We start from the raw sequence: 22613 nt of genomic DNA on the forward strand, positions 1-22613 counted from the left end.
AATAAATAAAAATAAAAATTAGAGTAATCAATTTTCCCCTTTGTCCAGTACTGTCTTCCATTCCAATAAACCTTGGTCCAAAGCAAACCAGTATGGCTGGTCACCCTATTCTGAGTTTCATCAGTTACACTCCTCACAATTCTAGTACATAAGATTTTCATCAATATTTTAAAAACATACAATAATAAATTAGAAATATATAATGATAAAAAGGATCCAAAACATTGACAGTAGTTCTAATTCAGTGGATAATTAATCTTCATTATCTCATTATTTTATTACCTTTTTCTGCAGATATAATTTCTGCAACATATCTACAAAGTTAAGATTCTTTCTCATACCAGCTAAAGATGCCAATAAAATGTTTTGCATCTTATGAGATGTTCTTATCAAGTACACTACCCAACAGGTTCTTTTTGTAATTCATATTTTGTTTATCATGTGAGAAACTGTCAACACATTAGCTCTAATCAGTCAGATACATTTTCATTTTGTAAAGCTAACATTATTATTAACATGACAAAAAGACACTTTTCTGAGTATCTGCATAATATAGTTTAATATATCTTCCTTGTGAGAATTTTTCTGTATACCTTTTAAAATTAAATTTATAACTATTAAAAATTTTAACTGATTGGTTGAAATGAGATCCAATCTGAATCCTATTGGTTCTTTCCTACATTTTCTAAACATCCTCATATTAGGAGAACAAAGTGAACATAAAGTATCTGGACGGTTGATGCCCTTCATCACTATTATAACTTTCCTTTGGATCAGCTACTTAATCTATATTTAAATTTTTAAAACCTATCCCTTTCTTTCTTTATTTCTAATGAGAATTAAATCAATTAATACTTTCAAGTATTATGTGACTATCTCAACCATCCAGAGAAGAATCCAGTTCAGTGCTCACATAGTGAGGTTTTTGTTCCTTCCAATTTATTATATTTTTATTCAACTTTGGCCATTCTGAATGATTGCCATGAAATTCTTTTTAAAATATACTTTAACTGACATAATAATTGTATATACTTAAAGGCATACACTGTAGCATTTCAATACATGTATACAGTGTGTAAAGATCAGATCAGGGTAATTGCATATCTGTCACCTCAGCTATATAACCATGCAGTTCTTAAAGATAACAGTGTTCATTTGCTTATTCCCATGTACCTGGAAATAAGTGATAATATGTTGGGAAATGTGCCACAGATTAAACAAGGTTGTTCTTCTTGATAAGACCTAAAGAGCTCTAGACATTAACTCCTTTTTTAAACTTTATGAAAGTAAGCATTTTGTTTCATTCATTACTGTATCACCAATGCCCCCAGCAAAGTGCCTGGTTCATAGTAGGTAGTCAATGAATATTTGTTGAATAAATGAATGAAGTGAAAGCCCTAGAGAAAGTTTTGAATTTGAAAAAACTTAGAAAGACCTTCTTGGGGGATTCCAAGATGGCGGCTACAGGGAGGAAGCAGAAAGCGTGCCTCCTAAAGTAAAATCTTGGAGAGACACTGGAGATACACCTCACAGGAAAAACCACCAAGAAGAGGCAAAACTTTGACCCCTCCACACCTCCAGCCTGCGCATACCATCTCCACGTCACGTTAAACAGAGAAACCAGGAGGGCTCCTGCACTCCCGCCAGACACCAGCGCCCAGATGGCTTGGGAAGATAATGGACAAGGTGAGCTAAGCAGTACACGGTACTCCCACAGACAACCCTGAGCCAGATCAGCATAGCCCCCTGGACAGACCAACCCCCACCCAGGGAAAAAAGAGATACTGAGTAATAAGCAATAACAACAAAAAAGACATGTAGCAAGGAGGGAAGGGCGCCCTGAGTGCTGAAAAGGAGGGGAGGGGAAATCCTTCACAAGCCGGCCAGAGAAGGCAGGAGAGGTGGCACATGCCCAGCAACCAGGAGCGGGAAAGCTTGTAAAAGTGGTGGTGGGAGGAAAACTCCACAGGAGAGGGGGGAAGACCCACCTCACACGTAAGCTGTAAATAAGCAAGCTGGCTAGAGAAGGCAGGAGTGGCGGCACATGCCCAGCAACCAGGAGCAGGAAAGCTTGTAAAAGTGCTGGAGGGAGGAAAACTCCACAGGAGAGAAGGAAGACCCACTGCCCACGTGAACTTTAAATAAACACACAGGCCTGAGAAAGCGGGTGCAGTGTCACCTCCCTCAGTGTGCTTGGAAAGGGGAAATCTTGTAGCAGTGGCATCACGCCCAGGAGAACTCTGAGTAAACAAAGCCTGCGGGGCCAGGTGAGTGTTAAGCTCACCCCTGAGATCTGCATAAATAACGCCTCCAGCAACAGCAGGCTGACAGCCGCAGGCAGGTAAGCCACAGCTGCAGATACCATTCTCAGAACTGTTTCCAGACTCTTTTTTTCTCTCCCTACCTTTGATGAGACAACAACCGAACAACACCTGCATGCTGAAAAACTTACTGAAACTGTATTGCATTTGAACTTGGGACACTTTGTGGTGTTTTTTTTGTTTTGTGCTGTTTTGTTTTGTTTTGTATTGTTTTGTTTAGTTTTTTTCCCCTTTGATGAGACGACAGAACTACTTCTGAGACACCACCTCCAGGATTGGAGGCTAAGGGATGAACACCAAAATTATTAAGAATGAAACTTTATTGCATTTGAACTTGGGAGATTTTTTTTATATTTATATTTTATCATTTATTTATTTTTTGTTTTTATTACTATTTTTATTCTTTATTTTCAATCCTCTCTCTGTCTCTCTCCCTACCTTTGATGAGAAAACAACCAAACTACACCTGCATGCAGAAAAACTTACTGAAAATGTATTGCATTTGAACTTGGGACACTTTGTGGGTTGTTTTTTTTGTGTGTGCAGTTTTGTTCTATTTTATGTGTCCCCTTTGATAAGACAACTACAGAGGCACCATTTCCAGGATTGGAGGCTGAGATGGACACCAAAATTATTAAGACTGAAACTTCAATGCATTTGAACTTGGAGGGGTTTTTTTTTATTTTCTATTTTTCATTTTGTTTTATTTTATTTTATTTATACATATATATTTTTTCTTTCATTTACTTATTTTTTATTTTTATTCTTATCTTTATTCTTTTTATTTTTTATTTTCAATCCTCTCTCTGTCTCTCCAATGCCTGTTCAGCTTACTGTGATTTAGTACACTAACACTCCCTGTTTATATCTTTGAAACTTTTTTTGATTCTTTGTTTTGTTTTTCCCTACTTGTTTATTTGTTTTTCCCTTTTTCTTTAACTTCTTTGCTTTCCATCTCCTCTCACCCTTCCATTCTAAATATCACCATTGTTATTATTACAAGCTAGAAAATACTTATTGCACACAGTACAGGGACAGTAACAATACCAAGGACAATGACAGGAAGACAGAAAAAACAGAGAAACCAGTTTCCCCACAGCAAAAACTTAGTACAGGAACCAGAGGGAAATGAAGAAAACAGATACTCAGATCCAGACTCCAACAAAATGAAGATAAACTATGCCAAAGAACCCAATAAGCCCACAAGAATAATTTAAAAGAAGACATACTACAGGTAATCAATGAGAATTTTATAGAGATGATACTTGATATGGTCAACCAAAATGTACAGGAGACACTCAAGAAATTCCAAAACAACAAAAATAGAGAATTTGAAAAAGCACAAGAAGAAATAAAGGAAACCACAGAAGCACAGTATAAACACCAAAGAGAAACAGAGAACATGATTAATAAAGAGATAAATGAGCTCAGGACAAAAATAGACAACATTAAAGAGGAAACCACCCAGACTATGGAAAACCTCAGAAAAAAGAATGAAACAGAACTGCAAAACAAAACGGAAGGCCAATCCAGCAGAATAGAACAAACAGAAGACAGAATCTCAGAACTTGAAGATGAAATGGTAATTAAAGGAAAAACTGAAGAATTATTAATTAACAATTCAAGACCTGTGAAAAGAAAATGCAAGAACTCACTGACTCCATCAAAAGACCAAACTTGAGAATCATGGGCATCGGTAAAGGAGAAGAGATGCAAGCAAAGTGAATGCGTAATATATTCAACAAAATAATAACAGAAAATTTCCCAAATCTAGAGAAAGATATTCCCACACAGATGCAAGAGGCCTCCAGGACACCAAACAGACCAGACCAAAATAGAACTACCCCACGACATATCATCATTAAAACAACAAGTACAGAAACTAGGAAAAGAATATTGAAGGCTGTAAGAGAGAAAAAACAAGCAACATACAAAGGTAAACCCATCAAAATCACAGCAGACTTCTCAACAGAAACATTAAAAGCAAGAAGAGTGTGGGGTGAGATCTTCCGGGCACTAAATGAAAATAACTTCAACCCCAGGATACTCTATCCAGCAAAACTATCATTCAAAATAGATGGAGCAATAAAAGTGTTCCATGATAAGCAGAAACTAAAACAATATGTGACTACAAAGCCACGACAACAAAAGATTCTTCAAGGGATTCTGCACACAGAAAGTGAAACCCAACTTAACCATGAAAAGACAGGCAGCACCAAACCACAGGAAAAGAAAAAGCAAGAAAGTAGAGAGTAACCTCAACTTAGGCACACAAAATCAAAACTTCAAACAACTAAGGCAACTAAATGACAATAATCACCACATAACTATCAGTACTAACACTTAATGTTAACGGACTTAATTCACCCATCAAAAGGCACTGCATGACGAAATGGATTAAAAAGGAAGATCCAACAATTTGTTGCTTACAGGAACCCATCTCACCGACAGAAATAAGCATAGGCTTGGGATGAAAGTCTGGAAGAAGATTTACCAAGCCAATGGTCCCTGAAAACAGGCAGGAGTACCAATACTTATGTCTGACAAAGTAGACTTCAAACCTACATTGATCAAACGAGATAAAGAAGGACATTCCATACTAATAAAAGGGGAAATAGACCAAAAGGAAATAATAATCATCAATCTGTATGCACCCAATGTCAACGCACCCAATTTCATCAAACATACCCTGAAAGACCTAAAAGCATACATTAACTCCAACACAGTGGTTGTGGGAGACTTTAACACCCCATTATCATTAATGGATAGGTCATCCAAACAAAAAATCAATAAAGAAATTCAAGATCTAAAATATACAATAGATCAAATGGACCTATTTGATGTCTACAGAACATTTCATCCAACTTCTACACAATATACATTCTTCTCAGCAGCCCATGGAACCTTCTCCAAAATAGATCATATCCTAGGACACAAGCAAGCCTCAGCAAATATAAGAAAATAGAACTTATACCATGCATTCTATCTGATCACAATGCAGTAAAAGTAGAACTCAACAACAAAAGTAAAGACAAAAAACATGCAAACAGCTGGAAATTAAATAACTCATTATTACTGAACAATGGATCATTGATAAAATAAAAGAGGAAATTAAAAAGTTCCTGGAAGTCAATGAAAATGAAAACACAACCTACCAGAACCTATGGGACACAGCAAAGGCAGTCCTGAGAGGAAAGTTTATACCATGAGTGCATACATTAAAAAGACTTAAAGATCCCAAATCAATGACCTAATGATACATCTCAAACTCCTAGAAAAACAAGAACAAGCAAATCCCAAAACAAATAGAGGGAGAGAAATGATAAAAATAAGAGCTGAAATCAATGAAATAGAAACCAAAATAACCATACAAAGAAATAATGAAACAAAAAGTTGGTTCTTTGAAAAAGTAAACAAGATTGATAGATCCCTAGCATACCTGACTAAAATGAGGAGAGAAAAAACCCAAATTAGTAGAATGCAAAAGGAGAGATAACAACAAACACCAGGAAGTTCAGGAAATCATCAGAGACTACTTCGAGAACCTATATTCAAATAAATTAGAAAATCTTAAAGAAATGGACAGATTTCTAGATACATATGATCATCCAAAACAGAACCAAGAGGAAATTAATCACCTGAATAGAACTATAATATAAAATGAAATTGAGCAGCAATCAAGAGTCTCCCCAAAAAGAAAAGTCCAGGACCTGATGGATTCTCTGCTGAATTCTATCAGACCTTCAAAGAAGAACTGATACCAACCCTCCTTAAACTGTTCCATGAAATAGAAAGGGAAGGAAAACTGCCTAACACATTTTATGAAGCCAGTATTACACTTATCCCAAAACCAGGCAAAGACACCTCCAAAAAGGAGAACTATAGGCCAATCTCCTTAAAGAACATTGATGCAAAAATCCTCAACAAAATAATGGCAAACCGAATTCAACAACACATCAAAAAGATTATTCACCACGACCAAGTAGGCTTCATCCCAGGAATGCAGGGGTGGTTCAACATACGAAAATCAATAAACATAATAAACCACATTAACAGAGCAATGACAAAAACCACTTGATCATCTCAATAGATGCAGAAAAGCCTTTGATAAGATCCAACACCATTTCATGATAAAAGCTCTGAGAAAACTAGGAATAGAAGGAAAGTACCTCAACGTTATAAAAGCTATATATGACAAACCTACAGCCAGCAATATACTTAATGGAGAAAAACTGAAACCATTCCCTCTAAAATCAGGAACCAGACAAGGATGCCCACTATCTCCACTCCTATTCAACATAGTACTGGAATTCCTAGCCAGAGCAATTAGGCAAGAAGAAGGAATAAAAGGAATACAAATAGGTAAAGATACTGTCAAAATATCACTATTTGCAGATGACATGATCCTATACCTTTAAGACACAAAAAACTCTACTCAGAAGCTTCTAGACATCATCAATATCTATATCATGGTAGCAGGATATAAAATCAACATAGAAAAATCTTTAGCATTTCCATACACTAATAATGACCAAACTGAAAAAGAATGTATGAAAACAATTCCATTTACAATAGCCTCAAAAAAAATCAAATACCTAGGTATAAACCTAACAAAAGATGTGAATGACCTCTACAAGGAAAATTATAAACTTCTGAAGAAAGAGATTGAGGAAGACTATAGAAAGTGAAGAGATCTCCCATGCTCATGGATTGGTAGAATCAACATAGTAAAAATGTCGATACTCCCAAAAGTAATCTACATGTTTAATGCAATTCCCATCAAAATTCCAATGACATTCATTAAAGAGATTGAAAAATCTACCATTAAATTTATATGGAAACAGAAGAGGCCACGAATAGCCAAGGCAATACTAAGTCAAAAGAACAATGCTGGAGTTATCATGATACCTGACTTCAAACTATATTACAAAGCAATAACAATAAAAACAGCATGGTACTGGCACAAAAACAGACATGAAGACCAGTGGAACAGAATAGAGGACCCAGATCTGAAGCCACACAGCTATAACCAACTTGTCTTTGATGAGCTAAAAATATATGATGGAGAAATAGCAGCCTCTTCAACAAAAACTGCTGGGAAAAATGGCTAGCAGTCTGCAAAAAACTGAAACTAGATCCATGTATGTCACCCTATACCAATATTAACTCAAAATGGATCAAGGATCTTAATATCAGACCACAAACTCTAAAGTCGATACAGGAAAGAGTAGGAAATACTCTGGAGTTAGTAGGTATAGGTAAGAACTTTCTCAACGAAACCCCAGCAGCACAGCAACTAAGAGATATCATAGATAAATGGGACCTCATAAAACTAAAAGGCTTCTGTTCATCAAAAGAAATGGTCTCTAAACTGAAGAGAACACCCACAGAGTGGGAGAAAATATTTGCCAGCTACACATCAGACAAAGGACTGATAACCAGAATATATAGGGAACTTAAAAAACTAAATTCTCCCAAAACTAATGAACCAATAAAGAAATGGGCAAGTGAATTAAACAGAACTTTCTCAAAAGAAGAAATTCAAATGGCCAAAAAACACAGGAAAAAATGCTCACCATCTCTAGCAATAAAGGAAATGCAAATTAAAACCACATTAAGATTATACCTCACCCCTGTTAGAATAGCCATCATCAGCAACACCACCAACAACAGGTGTTGGCGAGGATGCAGGGAAAAAGGGACCCTCTTACACTGTTAGTGGGAATGTATACTAGTACAACCACTCTGGAAAAAAATTTGGAGGCTACTTAAAAATCTAAACATTGATCTACCATTTGATCCAGCAATACCACTCTTGGGGATATACCCAAAAGACTGTGACACTGGTTACTCCAGAGGCACCTGCACACCCATGTTTATTGCGGCACTATTTACAATAGCCAAGTTATGGAAACAGCCAAGATGCCCCACCACTGATGAATGGATTAAGAAAATGTGGTTTCTATACACAATGGAATTTTATGCAGCCATGAAGAAGAACGAAATGTTATCATTTGCTGGTAAATGGATGGAATTGGAGAACATCACTCTGAGTGAGGTAAGCCTGGCCCAAAAGACCAAAAGTCGTATGTTCTCCCTCATATGTGGACATTAGATCAAGGGCAAACACAACAAGGGGATTGGACTTTGAGCACATGATAAAAGCAAGAGCACACAAGGGAAGGGTGAGAATAGGTAAGACACCTAAAAAATTAGCTAGCATTTGTTGCCCTTCATGCAGAGAAGTAAAGCAGATACCTTAAAAGCAACTGAGGCCAATAGGAAAAGGGGACGAGGAACTAGAGAAAAGGTTAGGTCAAAAAGAATTAACCTAGAAGGTAACACACATGCACAGGAAATTAATGTGAGTCAACTCCCTGTATAGCGATCCTTATCTCAACCAGCAGAAACCCTTGTTCCTTCCTATTATTGCTTATACTCTCTCTACAACAAAATTAGAAATAAGGGCAAAATAGTGTCTGCTGGTTATTGAGGGGGTGCAGGGGAGTGGGAGGGGGCAAACTGGGGGGTAGGGAGGGGGTGGGCACAGGGGGGAGAAATGACCCAAGCCTTGTATGCACATATGAATAATAAAACAATAAAAAAAAAAAAGAGAGCACACAAGGGAGGGGTGAGGATAGGTAAGACACCTAAAAAATTAGCTAGCATTTGTTGCCCTTAATGCAGAGAAACTAAAGCAGATACCTTAAAAGCAACTGAGGCCAATAGGAAAAGGGGACCAGGAACTAGAGAAAAGGTTAGATCAAAAAGATTAACCTAGAAGGTAACACACATGCACAGGAAACTAAAGTGAGTCAACTCCCTGTATAGCTATCCTTATCTGAACTAGAAAAACCCTTGTTCCTTCCTGTTATTGCTTATACTCTCTCTTCCACAAAATTTAGAGATAAGGGTAAAATAGTTTCTGCCGGGTATTGATGAGGTGGGGGGGAGAGGGAGGGGGCGGAGTGGGTGGTAGGGAGTGGGTGGGGCAGGGGGGAGAAATGACCCCAGCGTTGTATGCACATATGAATAGTAAAACAATAAAAAAAAAACACCAATGACTAAAATAAATAAATAAATAAATAGAAAGGTGAATTAACCTAGAAAGTACCACACATGCACAGGAAATCAATGTGAGTCAACTCCCTGTATTGCTATCCTCATCTCCACTAGCAAAAACCCTTGGTCCTTCCTATTATTGCTTATACTCACTATACAACAAATTTAGAGATAAGGGCAAAATAGTTTCTGCCAGGTATCGAGGAGGTGGGGGGGGGAGAGGGAGGGCGTGGGAGGGTATGGAGGGGGTGGGGGGAGGGGAGAGAAATCACCCAAACATTGTATGCACATATGAATAAAAAGAAAGAAAGAAAGAAAGGAAGAAAGAAAGAAAAAATAAAGACCTTCTTAAAAATGAAAAAAAAAAGAAAAAACTTAAACATATTACATTTGGAGCATCATATTCATACAACAATTTTAAGTTAAGACACACACTCCTTCCAGTCGCAGCCTCATATATTAGGAATATCTTTCTCTTCAGCTATTTTTTGAGGAAGATCCATGTAGGATAGCAAAGCTGAGATATTCTAAATTGATATATGGACATTGAAAAGAGAAACTTTTTAGTTTTATATAACTTATATTTCATTTTTCAATACACAGTATAGATTGCAAAAAGTTACCAATTATATACAAATTTTATGAGCTTGTATGAACTTTAAGTAGTTCAAAACTATGTTAAACTTCTTGTGGCCTAGAAAGTACTTTCTAAGAATTACAGTGTTCAAGGGCCAAGTTTGGTGGCTAACAGCTGTAATTCCAGTTACCTGCAAGGAGGAGAGTGGGAGGATCATGTCTTAAGGCCATCCTGGGTTAAAAAGTCAGAGAGGCCCCATCTCAATCAATAGCCTGTTGTGGTGATTTGCATCTGTGATATGAGCTACTCAGAAGGAATAGGTAGGAGGATCATAATTTAAGGCTGGGTCCAGCAAACACGAGACTCTATCCAAAAATATGTAAAGCAAAAAAAGGGCTGGGGCATGACTCAAGTGGTAGAGCTCCTGCCTACCAAGCAAAAGGCCCTTAGTTCAAAAATCCCAATACCACAAAAAGAAAAGAAAAAGAATTACAGTGTTCAATGATTTTTAGAATTTTATTTCAGAATTATTCTTCACAGTAAACCTAGAAAAAAAGGACCAAATTAATATGTTGAGTTACAGATGTTTTCCATTTACTTTAAAGCCAAAATTGGAAACTTTTGAGATGATGATATCAGAAAAGAGACACTATTAGAGTGAATGAATGAATATCTTTATTAGACATTTTCTAAATTTACATTTTTCAATGGGAGGGCAGGTATGCAGATTTCATGCCTCCCATGTGTCTTTCATTCTATTAGAATCTGCCTTTCCTTTTTGGATGAGAAAGTGGGTTGTTTTCAAAAAGAAGTAAAATCATAGAAACTCTACTTGGGTTCAAGATTTACTGTAAAAGTGCAGAAATCAAAAGAGCATGGTATTGGAGTAAGGATATATATACAGATTACTGGAACAGAATAGGTTTAGAAATAGAATTACACACATGTATATATGAGATAGATAAGTAGATGATAAATAGATAGTCTGTTGATATTCGACAAAAATACCAAGATAATTTTAGCAGGGGAAAAGTGAAACAACTACAAACATATATGAAAAACAAATGACCTCAATCTGTACCTCACATCATATATAAAAATTAACTAGAAATAGACCATAGATATAAATGAAAGCCTGAATCTTTAAAACATATAGAAGAAAACACTGGAGAATATCTTTGAGTTGGGTAGAGATTTATTAAATAGGACAAAAAAAAGCACAAACTTTAAAATAAGAAAATTGAATACCACCAAAATTAAAATCTTTTGATCTTTGAAAGACAAAGAAAAGAAGAAATGTATTCCAAAAAATGAAGAAAAGTATTTGAAAACATATGTCTGTAAAGGATTTATATCCAGAACATATATATAGAACTCTTAAAACTAAATAATAAAAAAACAAAAACTAGATTTTTCTGGGCAAAAGATTTGAATACACACTTCACCAAGACATACATATGGCAAATGAGCATCAAGATGCTCAACACCATTAGACCTTAGGGAAATACAAACTAAAACCACAATCAGATATACAACATACTCCCTAAAACGACTAAAATTTCAAAGACAGAGAATAGCAAGTGTTGTCAAGGATGTGTAACAATTATGAGGAAGGGAAAATAATATCAACACTTTGGGAAGCATTTAGCAGTTTCTTACAAACCTATATGTAACATAAGATAAGTCCATTCCACTCCTAGGTATTTATCAGGAGAAATGAATATCACAATGAAACCCTTTTGTACAAGTAATATATGCTAATTTTTTAAAAAAGAGAAATGAAACATATTTCCGCACAAAAATTTGTGCTCATATGTTTATAGGAGCTTTATTCACAATCACCTAAAACTGGGAACAACCCAAATGTCTATTAAGTTGGTGAATACATAAACAAATTGTGGTGTAGTGATATGATGAAATACTACATTCGTATGACATATGAATATCAAGGGAAAATCATGCACCAGCATGTATGCATGTCAGAAGCATTATGGTAAGTGAAAGATACAAAAAAGCTACAAACTGAATGATTCCATTTATATGAAATTCTAGAAAAGATAAAGGAATAGCAATAGAAATCAGATCAGTGGTTGTCTGGAGCCAGAGGTGGGAAGGAAGATTGTCTACTGAAGAGCACAGGGGAACTTATTGTGTTAATAAAAATGATCTAAATATTCTTATGGTCACGATCACTTGACTGTCAGATTTCATCTAATTAGACATTTGCAACCAGTAAATTTTGTTGCATATAAATTATAGCTCAATAACTGAATAAAATAAAAATACCTCATAGGTGGTGCTGTGTATTTCTTATTGCATCACTAATGCAAGCAAGTAGACCTTGACTTAATGAATCAGTCTAATGGGGAAACAAAAGCCACTCAATTTATTTCAAGAGGAGATTTATTTTAAGAGATTGTTACACAGGTGTGAGACAGAAGAAAGAGCTAAATAGCATTGATGCAAAATGTAATTGGAAGATAATAATTTCAGGATCTGTAGCATCTCTAACTGGAGACGTTACTTTTGAGCTCTAATGAGGGGTTTCCCATGGTTATGGGTGAAACCTCTTAGGAGGGTATCCCCAGTACCTCCAAAATGCTGCTGGTACCTCTGCAGAGAGGGGATGTGACTGGATTTTCTCTAGAGTGCTACAAGAGGCAAGAAACTACTGCCTCCAGGAGGAAGGGCTACTGCTGAGGCAACACAGAGAAGAGAGCAAAGAACAAGAAGGGTTCACTCTCTTTTCTCTCCCTTTTTTGTTCTCTAATCACTAATGGATCCTATTGGTGAAACCTAACAGAAACCCACTATAAAAGGAGAAATTTTATTTCCAGATCCTAACCTTAGCATCAGAGAGCAAGCTACAGAAAGCATGGATGTAGAGCTAAGAGGCAACATGTAAATGACATCTCTGATTTAATCCCACTTTTCATAATATGAAGATTAATCAGTAATTTCTGGTGGTTTCAGCCTAATCTCTCTGTTATTAAATTCCCAATCAGTGGTTCATCTAATGGTTTTAACATCCATTGGTTACCGTTACCTATATTCATTATTTCAATCAGGGTTATGGGACAGCAATTTTCTGATTTTATTAGCTATAGGTTATTCTGAATTACAGAATACCTTTATTAAATTTTGTAATTAAAATTAGCTTGGTTGCACAGGAAAATATCTTATGTCTCTTAATTTTCAGAGTTGATGATTTATCTGTCTCCAAAGATGATCAACGAGTTAGTGGCTTATTTTTTTTGCTATTGGAAAGTCATTACTTATGCTTATATATTTGACATTTTAATATAATTGTTTTTCTTCAAATTAAATAAATCTTTTGTCTTTTTAATATTTGTTTTTTTAATCCATTATTGTTTTTGATATTCAGATTGTTTCACTTTAGGCCAGTTACAGCCTTCCTGGTGTTTTTTGCTTTCAGTAATTTTTTTGGTTGTTGTTATGGATTATTCTTGTAAAAATGTCAAGTATGTCTAATTTAATTCTATCCCTGTCATTTGAGCCTAAATCTCTCAGATCTTAGAAGAAATGTAAAGCTTATCTTGAACTTTCCCCAACTGGCAAGCTGGTAACAAATACCTGAATTGTCTGGTATTGAGCCATTTTGTTGGAGACATTCTTGATATGGCCTTTCCATCAATTGCACAAAGCTAATTTTAATTACAAAATTTAATAAAGGTGTTCAACCCTAGCCAATTCTGCAAGTTCGGTTTTTTGACATCTTGGGTATTATGTACCCTTCTTAGAGTGGGGGAAAAAAAGAAGTAACACTGCAAAAAAGTAACTTGAAAAGAATTAATCTAAAAAAAGAAACAAGATTTTAAAATGTTTGTTTTTCTAAAATAAAAGATCTTAAATAATTTTCCTAAAGTGGCTTCAGTCTTACTGTTGAAATGACAATCACCATGGCATGTGGGAACAATGGATCCTATACAACACTGAAACACTGGTAAAACTCCCCTCCACAGTATGTGCTAAGGCCTCTAACATTTCAAAAGGCGGTTTCCTCACTTAAAATAACCTTCTCTCTTCAAATGGTGAATGGGGACTAATTCTTCAGAACTCAGCTCTGATTATCACCTCCTTTGAGAAACTTTAATCTAATTTTCCCACACCCAGAGTACTTTAGTTGCCCTCACAACCCCATAAGTTTCAGGGCAGACTTATTAGCATGGTAATCTCTGCATTATGTGACATTTGCTATCTCTTATGGGTTTCCTTGTGTATTAATCTGTGTCCCCAGCACTATGCTTGAAAATACCCTTAGTGAAGGTTTGCTGAGAGAATAAACATATGATTGGATAACAATTACCTCAGCATTTCAAACACTTTTTTTCAAAGTCATACCAATTTATACACACTCCCAACAAAAAATATAACTGAGTTCCCTGTTTTCCTGCATCTGCGCCAACCCAAGGAATTGTCAGATACTTACATTTAAAACAATTTGGTATGTCTGTGACCACATCTCACCATAGTTTTAATAACCCTTTAATATGCTAATGATGTAGTGTTTAAAAAAAGAAAAAAAAAAAGCCCTTTTGGCTGGATATTTGCAATCCTAGCTATTCAGGAAGCAGAGATCAAGAGGATCTTGGTTTGAAGCCAGCCTGGGCAAATAGTTCAAGAGATCCTATCTTGAAAACACACAAAATAGGGCTGGTGGAGTGACTTGAGGTACAGGCCCTGAGTTCAGGACCCAGCACTGCAAAAAAAAAAAAAAAAAAAAAAAAGCCCTTTCTCACACTCATTCATTAATTTTTCCTAAAACAGCAGCAAATGCAGAGGTAAAACTTTCAACCAATTTTATTTCAAAGAAAACAAGTGACTCTGGAGCAAGATGTAGAACTATAGTCATGATCTTGGAATCTGAACCAGAACTGATCTCATCATGGTTCTCAAATTTAGATATTTATATGAAAACCCAATGTGCTTGTTCAAATTATACACTCTTGGGTTGCAGTTCCCAGAAATTTTGGCTTGGTAATTTGGAGTCTGAGATCTAAAGTCTATTTTTTAAAAATACGTACACCAAATGATTTTGATATGGTCCACAAAAGAGAAACAATTTTGAAGAAATAGGTTTTATATTATAATTTATGAGACTACCTAGTTGGTCTGTGATATGGTTAATGTGAAAAGTATGGTTTTTCTATTTTTATGTGTAACTGTAACAGTATTTTACAAAATTGAAATTAAGCTTGCTTGGAGAAATTTAAGTCAGACTTTGGAATAAATGAAGGCCTCTGATGATGTTGCAAAAACATGAGTAAGTATGGAGAAGTAATTGATGAAAAGAGCATTGCTGTGGCTTTCAGAAGAGGTGGAATTGAGACACCGGTTTATCATTTTAGGCAAATCCTTAACCTCCTTGAGTTTCCATGTCTCACTTAAAATTAGTATTATCATCCTACCAACCTTACAAATTTGTATAAGGTTCATGGTCTATGGTTAAGTCCTGATCATTAATCATTGTGTTTCTTATCAAAACATCTGCCTGAATTATAAAAAAAAACGTTTAGCCTTAGGGACATGTGTTGTTTTAGAATAACTTCTGCAGTTTCCTACTGAAGGGCTGGAACTAAAGGGTGGAACCCCTTCATATTACAGTTTAGACAATGTGCAAGGAAAATCTCTAGTAACACAACTAAAGATAAAAAATTAATTTAGAGAGAAGCCCAGGATTCAAGTATTCTGATTATTACCCCAGGTCACTTTCCACCATACTTTACTCAACCTTTCCCAGTCTTTATTATATACCACAAGCTAAGTGATTGTGATACACACCCAAGCTTGATCATCACTGTTCTACTGAGTTAGATGTGGTAGTAGGGAGGAAAACATTATTACTCTTTCATTGCACCTTTTTTTTTTGGCGGTACTAGGGCTTGCTTGCGCCACGCCCCCAGCCCTTTTTTTGGTCTGGATATTTGGAAGATAGGGTCTTACTTTATGCCCCCACTGACCTGGACCACGTCCTCCTGATCTAACCTCTCTTTCTCTCCCTGGCAACTAGAAGCACAGGTGCTCACCATCACACCCAGCTATTGGTTGAGATGGGGTTTTGTGAACTTTTTGCTTGGGCTGCTCGCTAACCACGATCCTCCCAATCTCAATCTACCCAGTAGCTAGAATTACAGATGTGAACCATCGCGCCTCGCTTGCACTTAATTCTTATAAACAGCTTTATCATGGTATTATTTACATACTACACAATTCACCAATTTAAGTTGGTTTTAGTATAATCACAGAATTGTACAATCATTATCAGAACCAATTTTAGAACATTTCCATCGCTCAAAAAGTTATACCATTCTAATCCCTCCTCTCCAGCCTCTGGCAACCACTAATTTTTTTGTCTGTATAGATTCGCTTATTCAAAATCTTTCATATAAATGGAATCGATCACACAATATGTGGTCTTTTGTAGCTAGTTTCTTTCACTCCGCATGTTCTCAAGATTCGTTTTTTTTCAAGATTCAATTGTTAAAAATATACACTTATTGTTTTAAAATTATCATTAATATTAACATTTTCTCTCTTTTTTTCCCCCCCACTACAGGAAAATAAACGGTGGATACCCTGCACCCGCACCCTACCTCCACCTCTCTTGGAAGCCCGACTTTCTAGCGTTCTAGGGGCATCGAAACAGCAGCGGTCAGGCAGCATACAGAGGGGCGCCCCGCCCCCCGCCCATCCCCGCCGTCGCCTCGCTTACGTCACTGCTCCGAGTCGCAGACTCCCTCCCTCCTTCCCTGTCGCGGTAGCTTTGACAGAGCGCGATGGCGGCGGCCGGGGCTGCAGGGGTGCCGGCGACCGTGTCGGAAAAGCAAGAATTTTACCAGCTCCTGAAGAACCTGATCAATCCAAGCTGTATGGTGCGGAGGCAAGCTGAGGAAATCTATGAGAACATTCCAGGTCTGTGTAAGACTACATTCCTCTTAGATGCCGTCAGAAATAGAAGAGCAGGTTATGAGGTGAGACAAATGGCTGCCGCACTGCTACGACGGCTTTTGTCCTCTGGGTTTGAGGAGGTCTATCCAAATCTGCCTTCTGATGTTCAGAGGGATGTCAAGATTGAACTGATACTGGCTGTTAAGTTAGAAACACATGCTAGCATGAGGAAAAAGCTTTGTGATATTTTTGCGGTGCTGGCCAGGAATTTGATAGATGAGGATGGCACTAACCACTGGCCAGAAGGTCTGAAGTTCCTTATTGACTCGATCTACTCTAAAAATGTGGTTCTGTGGGAAGTTGCACTTCACGTTTTCTGGCACTTTCCTGGGATTTTTGGGAACCAAGACCGGCATGATTTGGATATCATCAAAAGATTGTTGGACCAGTGTATTCAAGATCAAGAACATCCAGCAATCAGGACATTATCCGCTAGAGCTGCAGCTGCATTCGTTCTTGCTAATGAGAATAATATTGCTCTTTTCAAAGACTTTGCAGACTTGCTTCCTGGAATCTTACAGGCTGTGAGTGATTCATGCTACCAGGATGATGATTCTGTGCTAGAATCCCTTGTTGAGATTGCAGATACTGTACCTAAGTACTTGGGGCCTTATTTAGAAGATACTCTACAGCTGAGCCTGAAGTTATGCGGAGACTCTAGGCTTAGTAATCTGCAACGCCAACTGGCCCTTGAAGTAATAGTGACCTTGTCTGAAACCGCAACGCCAATGTTGAAAAAACATACAAATATTATTGCACAGGCAATTCCTCATATATTAGCAATGATGGTTGATCTACAAGATGATGAGGACTGGGTAAATGCTGATGAGATGGAAGAAGATGATTTTGACAGTAATACAGTTGCTGCTGAAAGTGCACTAGACAGACTGGCTTGTGGGCTTGGTGGAAAAATTGTTTTACCAATGACCAAGGAGCATATCATGCAAATGCTTCAGAGCCCTGACTGGAAATGTCGACATGCTGGATTAATGGCCTTATCTGCCATTGGAGAAGGTTGCCATCAGCAAATGGAACCAATTCTAGATGAAACAGTTAACTCTGTTTTGCTTTTTCTTCAGGATCCTCATCCAAGGGTGAGGGCTGCAGCCTGTACTACACTTGGACAGATGGCTACAGATTTTGCACCTAATTTCCAAAAGAAATTCCATGAAACAGTCATTACAGCTTTGTTGCGCACCATGGAAAATCAAGGTAATCAGCGTGTGCAATCTCATGCAGCTTCTGCTCTTATTGTTTTCATTGAAGACTGCCCCAAATCACTACTAGTTCTATATTTGGATAATATGCTGAAAAATATACATTCCATCTTGGTAATAAAACTTCAAGAGTTAATTCGGAATGGAACCAAGTTGGCCTTGGAACACCTTGTGACAACCATTGCCTCAGTTGCAGATACAATAGAAGAAAAATTTGTTCCATATTATGATACATTTATGCCCTCACTGAAGCATATTGTTGAGCTTGCTGTTCAGAAGGAACTCAAGCTTTTGAGAGGAAAAACCATTGAGTGCATTAGTCACATTGGTCTTGCTGTTGGGAAAGAAAAATTTATGCAAGATACATCAAATGTGATGCAGCTGTTGTTGAAGACACAATCAGATTTAAATAGTATGGAAGATGATGACCCACAGACCTCTTACATGGTTTCAGCATGGGCTAGGATGTGTAAAATTCTTGGAAAAGATTTTCAACAGTACCTTCCACTGGTTGTTGAGCCTCTTATTAAGACTGCTTCAGCTAAACCTGATGTTGCTCTCTTAGATACTCAAGATGTGGAGAATATGAGTGATGATGATGGCTGGCAATTTGTAAATCTTGGGGACCAGCAAAGTTTTGGGATTAAAACTTCAGGACTTGAAGCAAAAGCAACTGCTTGCCAGATGTTAGTTTACTATGCTAAGGAGTTAAGAGAAGGATTTGTAGAATACACAGAACAAGTTGTGAAGCTGATGGTTCCTTTACTGAAATTTTATTTCCATGACAATGTTCGAGTGGCAGCTGCTGAAGCCATGCCTTTTCTCCTAGAATGTGCAAGAATTCGTGGCCCAGAGTATCTTTCACAGATGTGGCAATTTATATGTGATCCTTTAATCAAGGCTATTGGGACTGAACCTGATACAGATGTACTCTCAGAAATAATGAATTCTTTTGCAAAGTCCATTGAGGTAATGGGAGATGGTTGTCTTAATGATGAACACTTGGAAGAATTGGGAGGCATTTTGAAAGCAAAACTTGAAGGACACTTTAAAAACCAAGAGTTACGACAAGTTAAAAGACAAGAAGAAAACTATGACCAACAGATCGAGATGTCTCTGCAAGATGAAGATGAATGTGATGTTTATATTCTGACCAAAGTATCAGATATTTTGCACTCATTATTTAGTACTTACAAAGAAAAGATTTTACCATGGTTTGAACAGCTACTTCCGTTAATTGTAAATCTAATATGTTCAAGTAGGCCATGGCCAGATAGACAGTGGGGATTGTGCATATTCGATGATATCATAGAGCACTGTAGTCCAACCTCATTTAAGTATGTTGAGTATTTTCGGTGGCCAATGCTACTAAATATGCGAGATAACAACCCTGAAGTTAGGCAAGCTGCTGCTTACGGCCTGGGTGTTATGGCACAATTTGGTGGCGATGATTATCGTTCTTTATGTTCAGAAGCTGTTCCACTGCTGGTTAAAGTTATTAAGTGTGCAAATTCCAAAACCAAAAAAAATGTCATTGCTACAGAGAACTGTATCTCAGCAATAGGGAAGATTTTGAAGTTTAAGCCTAACTGTGTAAATGTAGATGAAGTTCTTCCACACTGGTTATCATGGCTTCCACTGCATGAAGATAAAGAGGAAGCTGTTCAGACTTTGAGTTTCCTCTGTGACTTAATTGAAAGTAACCACCCAGTTGTAATTGGTCCAAATAATTCTAATCTTCCCAAAATAATCAGTATAATTGCAGAAGGAAAAATCAATGAGACTATTAACTATGAAAATCCTTGTGCCAAACGCCTAGCTAATGTTGTTCGTCAAGTACAGACTTCTGAAGAATTATGGTTGGAATGCATATCCCACCTTGATGATGAACAACAGGAAGCCTTACAGGAGTTACTAAATTTTGCTTGAAGCACTTTAATATCACTTGAATATCATCTACCATAAAAGTAATACAAATAAATGTGAGTGAATTCTATTACAAATGAGAGAACTGTTTTCTCCCTGCTAAGCAACCATATTTCCTTCCCATGTTTCTCAAGGGTTAGTCAATGTCACAGCTTTTTGTTTACCTTGCATGTTTTATCTCTGAAACATAGACATGGTGATAACCTGTGCTTCCAGTTGTCTTAGAATGTTTGTCACCTTTCCCCTATTTGGTGTGAAGTATATAAATTGTTGCTATTTGTCTGAATTATTGATGCTGGACAAACAGTAAACTTGGTGCCAGGATGTCATGCTGCCTGTCAAAAGATCCTAAGGTAAGACAGGAGAACTTCTAGGACAAACATCTTTGGAATTGAGGGTGAAGGGTACAGTGACAGGCTTATTATTCCTTGATAATACTCCTGGTTTTTATGATAGTGGGAGGATGCCAAACTGAGAGTTGCAAGATATTGCAGTGGGAGTTTTCTCTATAATGTATATGAACTTTTAAATTACTTTGGAGAACTAGTTGGGACCTATCCAAATTTAGTTCCCAAGGTGTCCAGCTGAGAAGAGAATTTTTAAATCTCTTTAACCAAACTGGTTATCTAGAACTCCAAGAATCACGGTTAATGAAAAAAGTACTGTGCTTCTAACATTGGTAATATTTAACAAACTATAACACAGTGTTTAACAAATAGTTAGTAATAGTGTTTGTGGGAGTCAGCATATGTGTTCAGCAGAGTATTGCTTTGTGTATGTATGCCATTTTCCCCCTGCCAAGCAGCTCAACAAGAAGAGAAGCCCTGATTCAGAAAGGGGCCTAAGAAATTTCTATTTTGAAGAAGTTCCTAACAGATAACTGCAGTAGCTCTGAGGGGTATTCTAAAATGAAAGAGAAATAAACTTAATTTTATCTTTAAACATTAAAAAGACAATAGCTTTAAGACTAGTCATTTATCAGTATAAGAAAACAACTCTATAATCTAAGATTAATTGTAATGTCAGTCTTTAATGTTGAGCTTTTTGTAGGGTAGAAAAAAGCCTCAATATATCATCCATCTAAAACTTAAAGACAAATATATTTATCATGATTCCCTGGGACTATTGTGAGTACTGTATGTGTAAAATATTTGGCAAATATTTAAGACCTAGTAAGTGCTCAATAAATCGTCACTGTTACTGTTGTTGTTGTTTGTCCCTCCACTGTGTTCTTAATAGTTTGGAATTCCTTTTACAAGTGGAATTTTCAGATGGGCAGGCCATATAGATAGGTATTAGATATGCAATTCCTGTCCTATACAGTTGCTTATTAATGGGAAGAAAGAAAGTTAAGAATGTTACATACAGTATGGTCACAATTTTTAAAATTATTTAAAACTCTACCTCGAAGGACGTGTTTCATAATAGCTAAGATCTTGGCCTTTTCGTGAATGAGAGTTGAGTCCCTTTTAGTCACCCACACTTGTTTTTTATATACCTTAAGAAACCCTTGATCAACATTGCTAGCAATTCATACACTCTTGTGTGTGAGGAATTAGAAATCCTGTCAGACGACTTGGAATTAGGCACCTAAAGTTTTGAAGTATGACAGACATAGGTTTTAATTTTGGTGAACTTCTTGTTTCCCCGTCTATAAATGAGGATAACCTAGCTTATAGGATTGTCGTGAGAATTAAGGAACATAATATAAAGTGCCTAGTGGCATAGGATTCAATAAATGAAAGCTATTATCAGGGGGTCATAAATAGAGCTGGTGGTCAAAAGGGAGGAGAGGATATTTGCTTGAATGGTAGGCTCCAGATTCTTGGGCTTTGTCAAAGGAAATGAGTGATGTCCTGTCAGACATGTCTGGTCCCTGCCCTTTTTAACCTCCTGAGTTGAGGTATGTCTGCAGCCTCTGAGGAGCCAACCCTATAGATATCTAATATAGATATTTGACATAGAGAAGACCTTGAAGATCAGATAAGTGTGTTTTTGTGTGTGTGTAGGAGAGTGTAAGTACACTAAAAACTCTGAAGTATTCTAATTTCACTATTTTACCTACAAGTGGTATTTAACTTACTGGACAAACAAACTGAAAAACTTTGAGGTATTGAATTTTCTCAGCCCTTTAAAGGTGGTATTAGTGACAAGTAAGCAATCTTAACAGTCAGAATATCTCAACAATTTTGCTATACATTTTACATTTAAAATGAATAATTTCTATAGTTTTTGTATTTAATTCCAAGTTTCAAGCAAGAGGGCCTGTGTAAGGTCAAAACGTAGTATGTGTGCATTCAACTAGAACATGAGAAAATAATATCTGCTTTATGGAATTATTAATCCCCCCCTCCATATTTTTAAAAACATGTAAGTTAAGTTCACTTCTTGGTCATTTAAAAATAATTTTAAAATGTGTAGTGAGATTGTAAAGCTACAGCAGTAACTAATGCTGTTCAGCTCAGACTTGGAATATTTGGAGACTTTTTTGGTAAGGTTCCATTCTCTCTATTTATTCTTATCAGAACTCAAAAATGTAGA

At 36.7% G+C, this 22613-nt stretch overlaps 1 protein-coding gene and 1 long non-coding RNA gene across 7 annotated transcripts in view; one reads left to right on the forward strand and one right to left on the reverse strand.

The window, feature by feature from the left end:
• LOC141415436 (uncharacterized) overlaps positions 1 to 16663 on the reverse strand; it is a 133684-nt gene extending 117021 nt beyond the window's left edge. For all 5 annotated transcript variants that reach the window (XR_012440448.1, XR_012440452.1, XR_012440451.1 and 2 more), the window contains exon 1: positions 16575 to 16663. This is a non-coding gene — a long non-coding RNA (uncharacterized lncRNA). The remainder of the gene's footprint in view (positions 1 to 16574) is intronic.
• Positions 16664 to 16725: 62 nt separating this feature from the next.
• Positions 16726 to 21277, forward strand: Ranbp6 (RAN binding protein 6). 2 transcript variants are annotated; one of them, XM_020166659.2, is made up of 2 exons: positions 16748 to 16893; positions 18009 to 21277. In XM_020166659.2, exons 1-2 carry the CDS (start codon positions 16879 to 16881, stop codon positions 20073 to 20075), a joined length of 2082 nt encoding a protein of 693 aa, XP_020022248.1. In that variant the 5' UTR covers positions 16748 to 16878; the 3' UTR covers positions 20076 to 21277. The 2 variants fall into 2 exon arrangements, with proteins under 2 accessions (XP_020022247.1, XP_020022248.1); XM_020166658.2 differs by having other exon boundaries at positions 16726 to 21277.
• The last annotated feature ends 1336 nt before the right edge of the window (positions 21278 to 22613 follow it).

The sequence above is a fragment of the Castor canadensis genome, chromosome 13 (assembly GCF_047511655.1).
Source record: "Castor canadensis chromosome 13, mCasCan1.hap1v2, whole genome shotgun sequence".
In the NCBI taxonomy this organism is placed as follows: domain Eukaryota; kingdom Metazoa; phylum Chordata; class Mammalia; order Rodentia; family Castoridae; genus Castor; species Castor canadensis.

What these genes read in the sequence shown, in the direction of transcription:
- Ranbp6 (XM_020166658.2), top strand. Translation starts at nt 16,758, where the DNA reads ATGGCGGCGGCCGGGGCTGCAGGGGTGCCGGCGACCGTGTCGGAAAAG.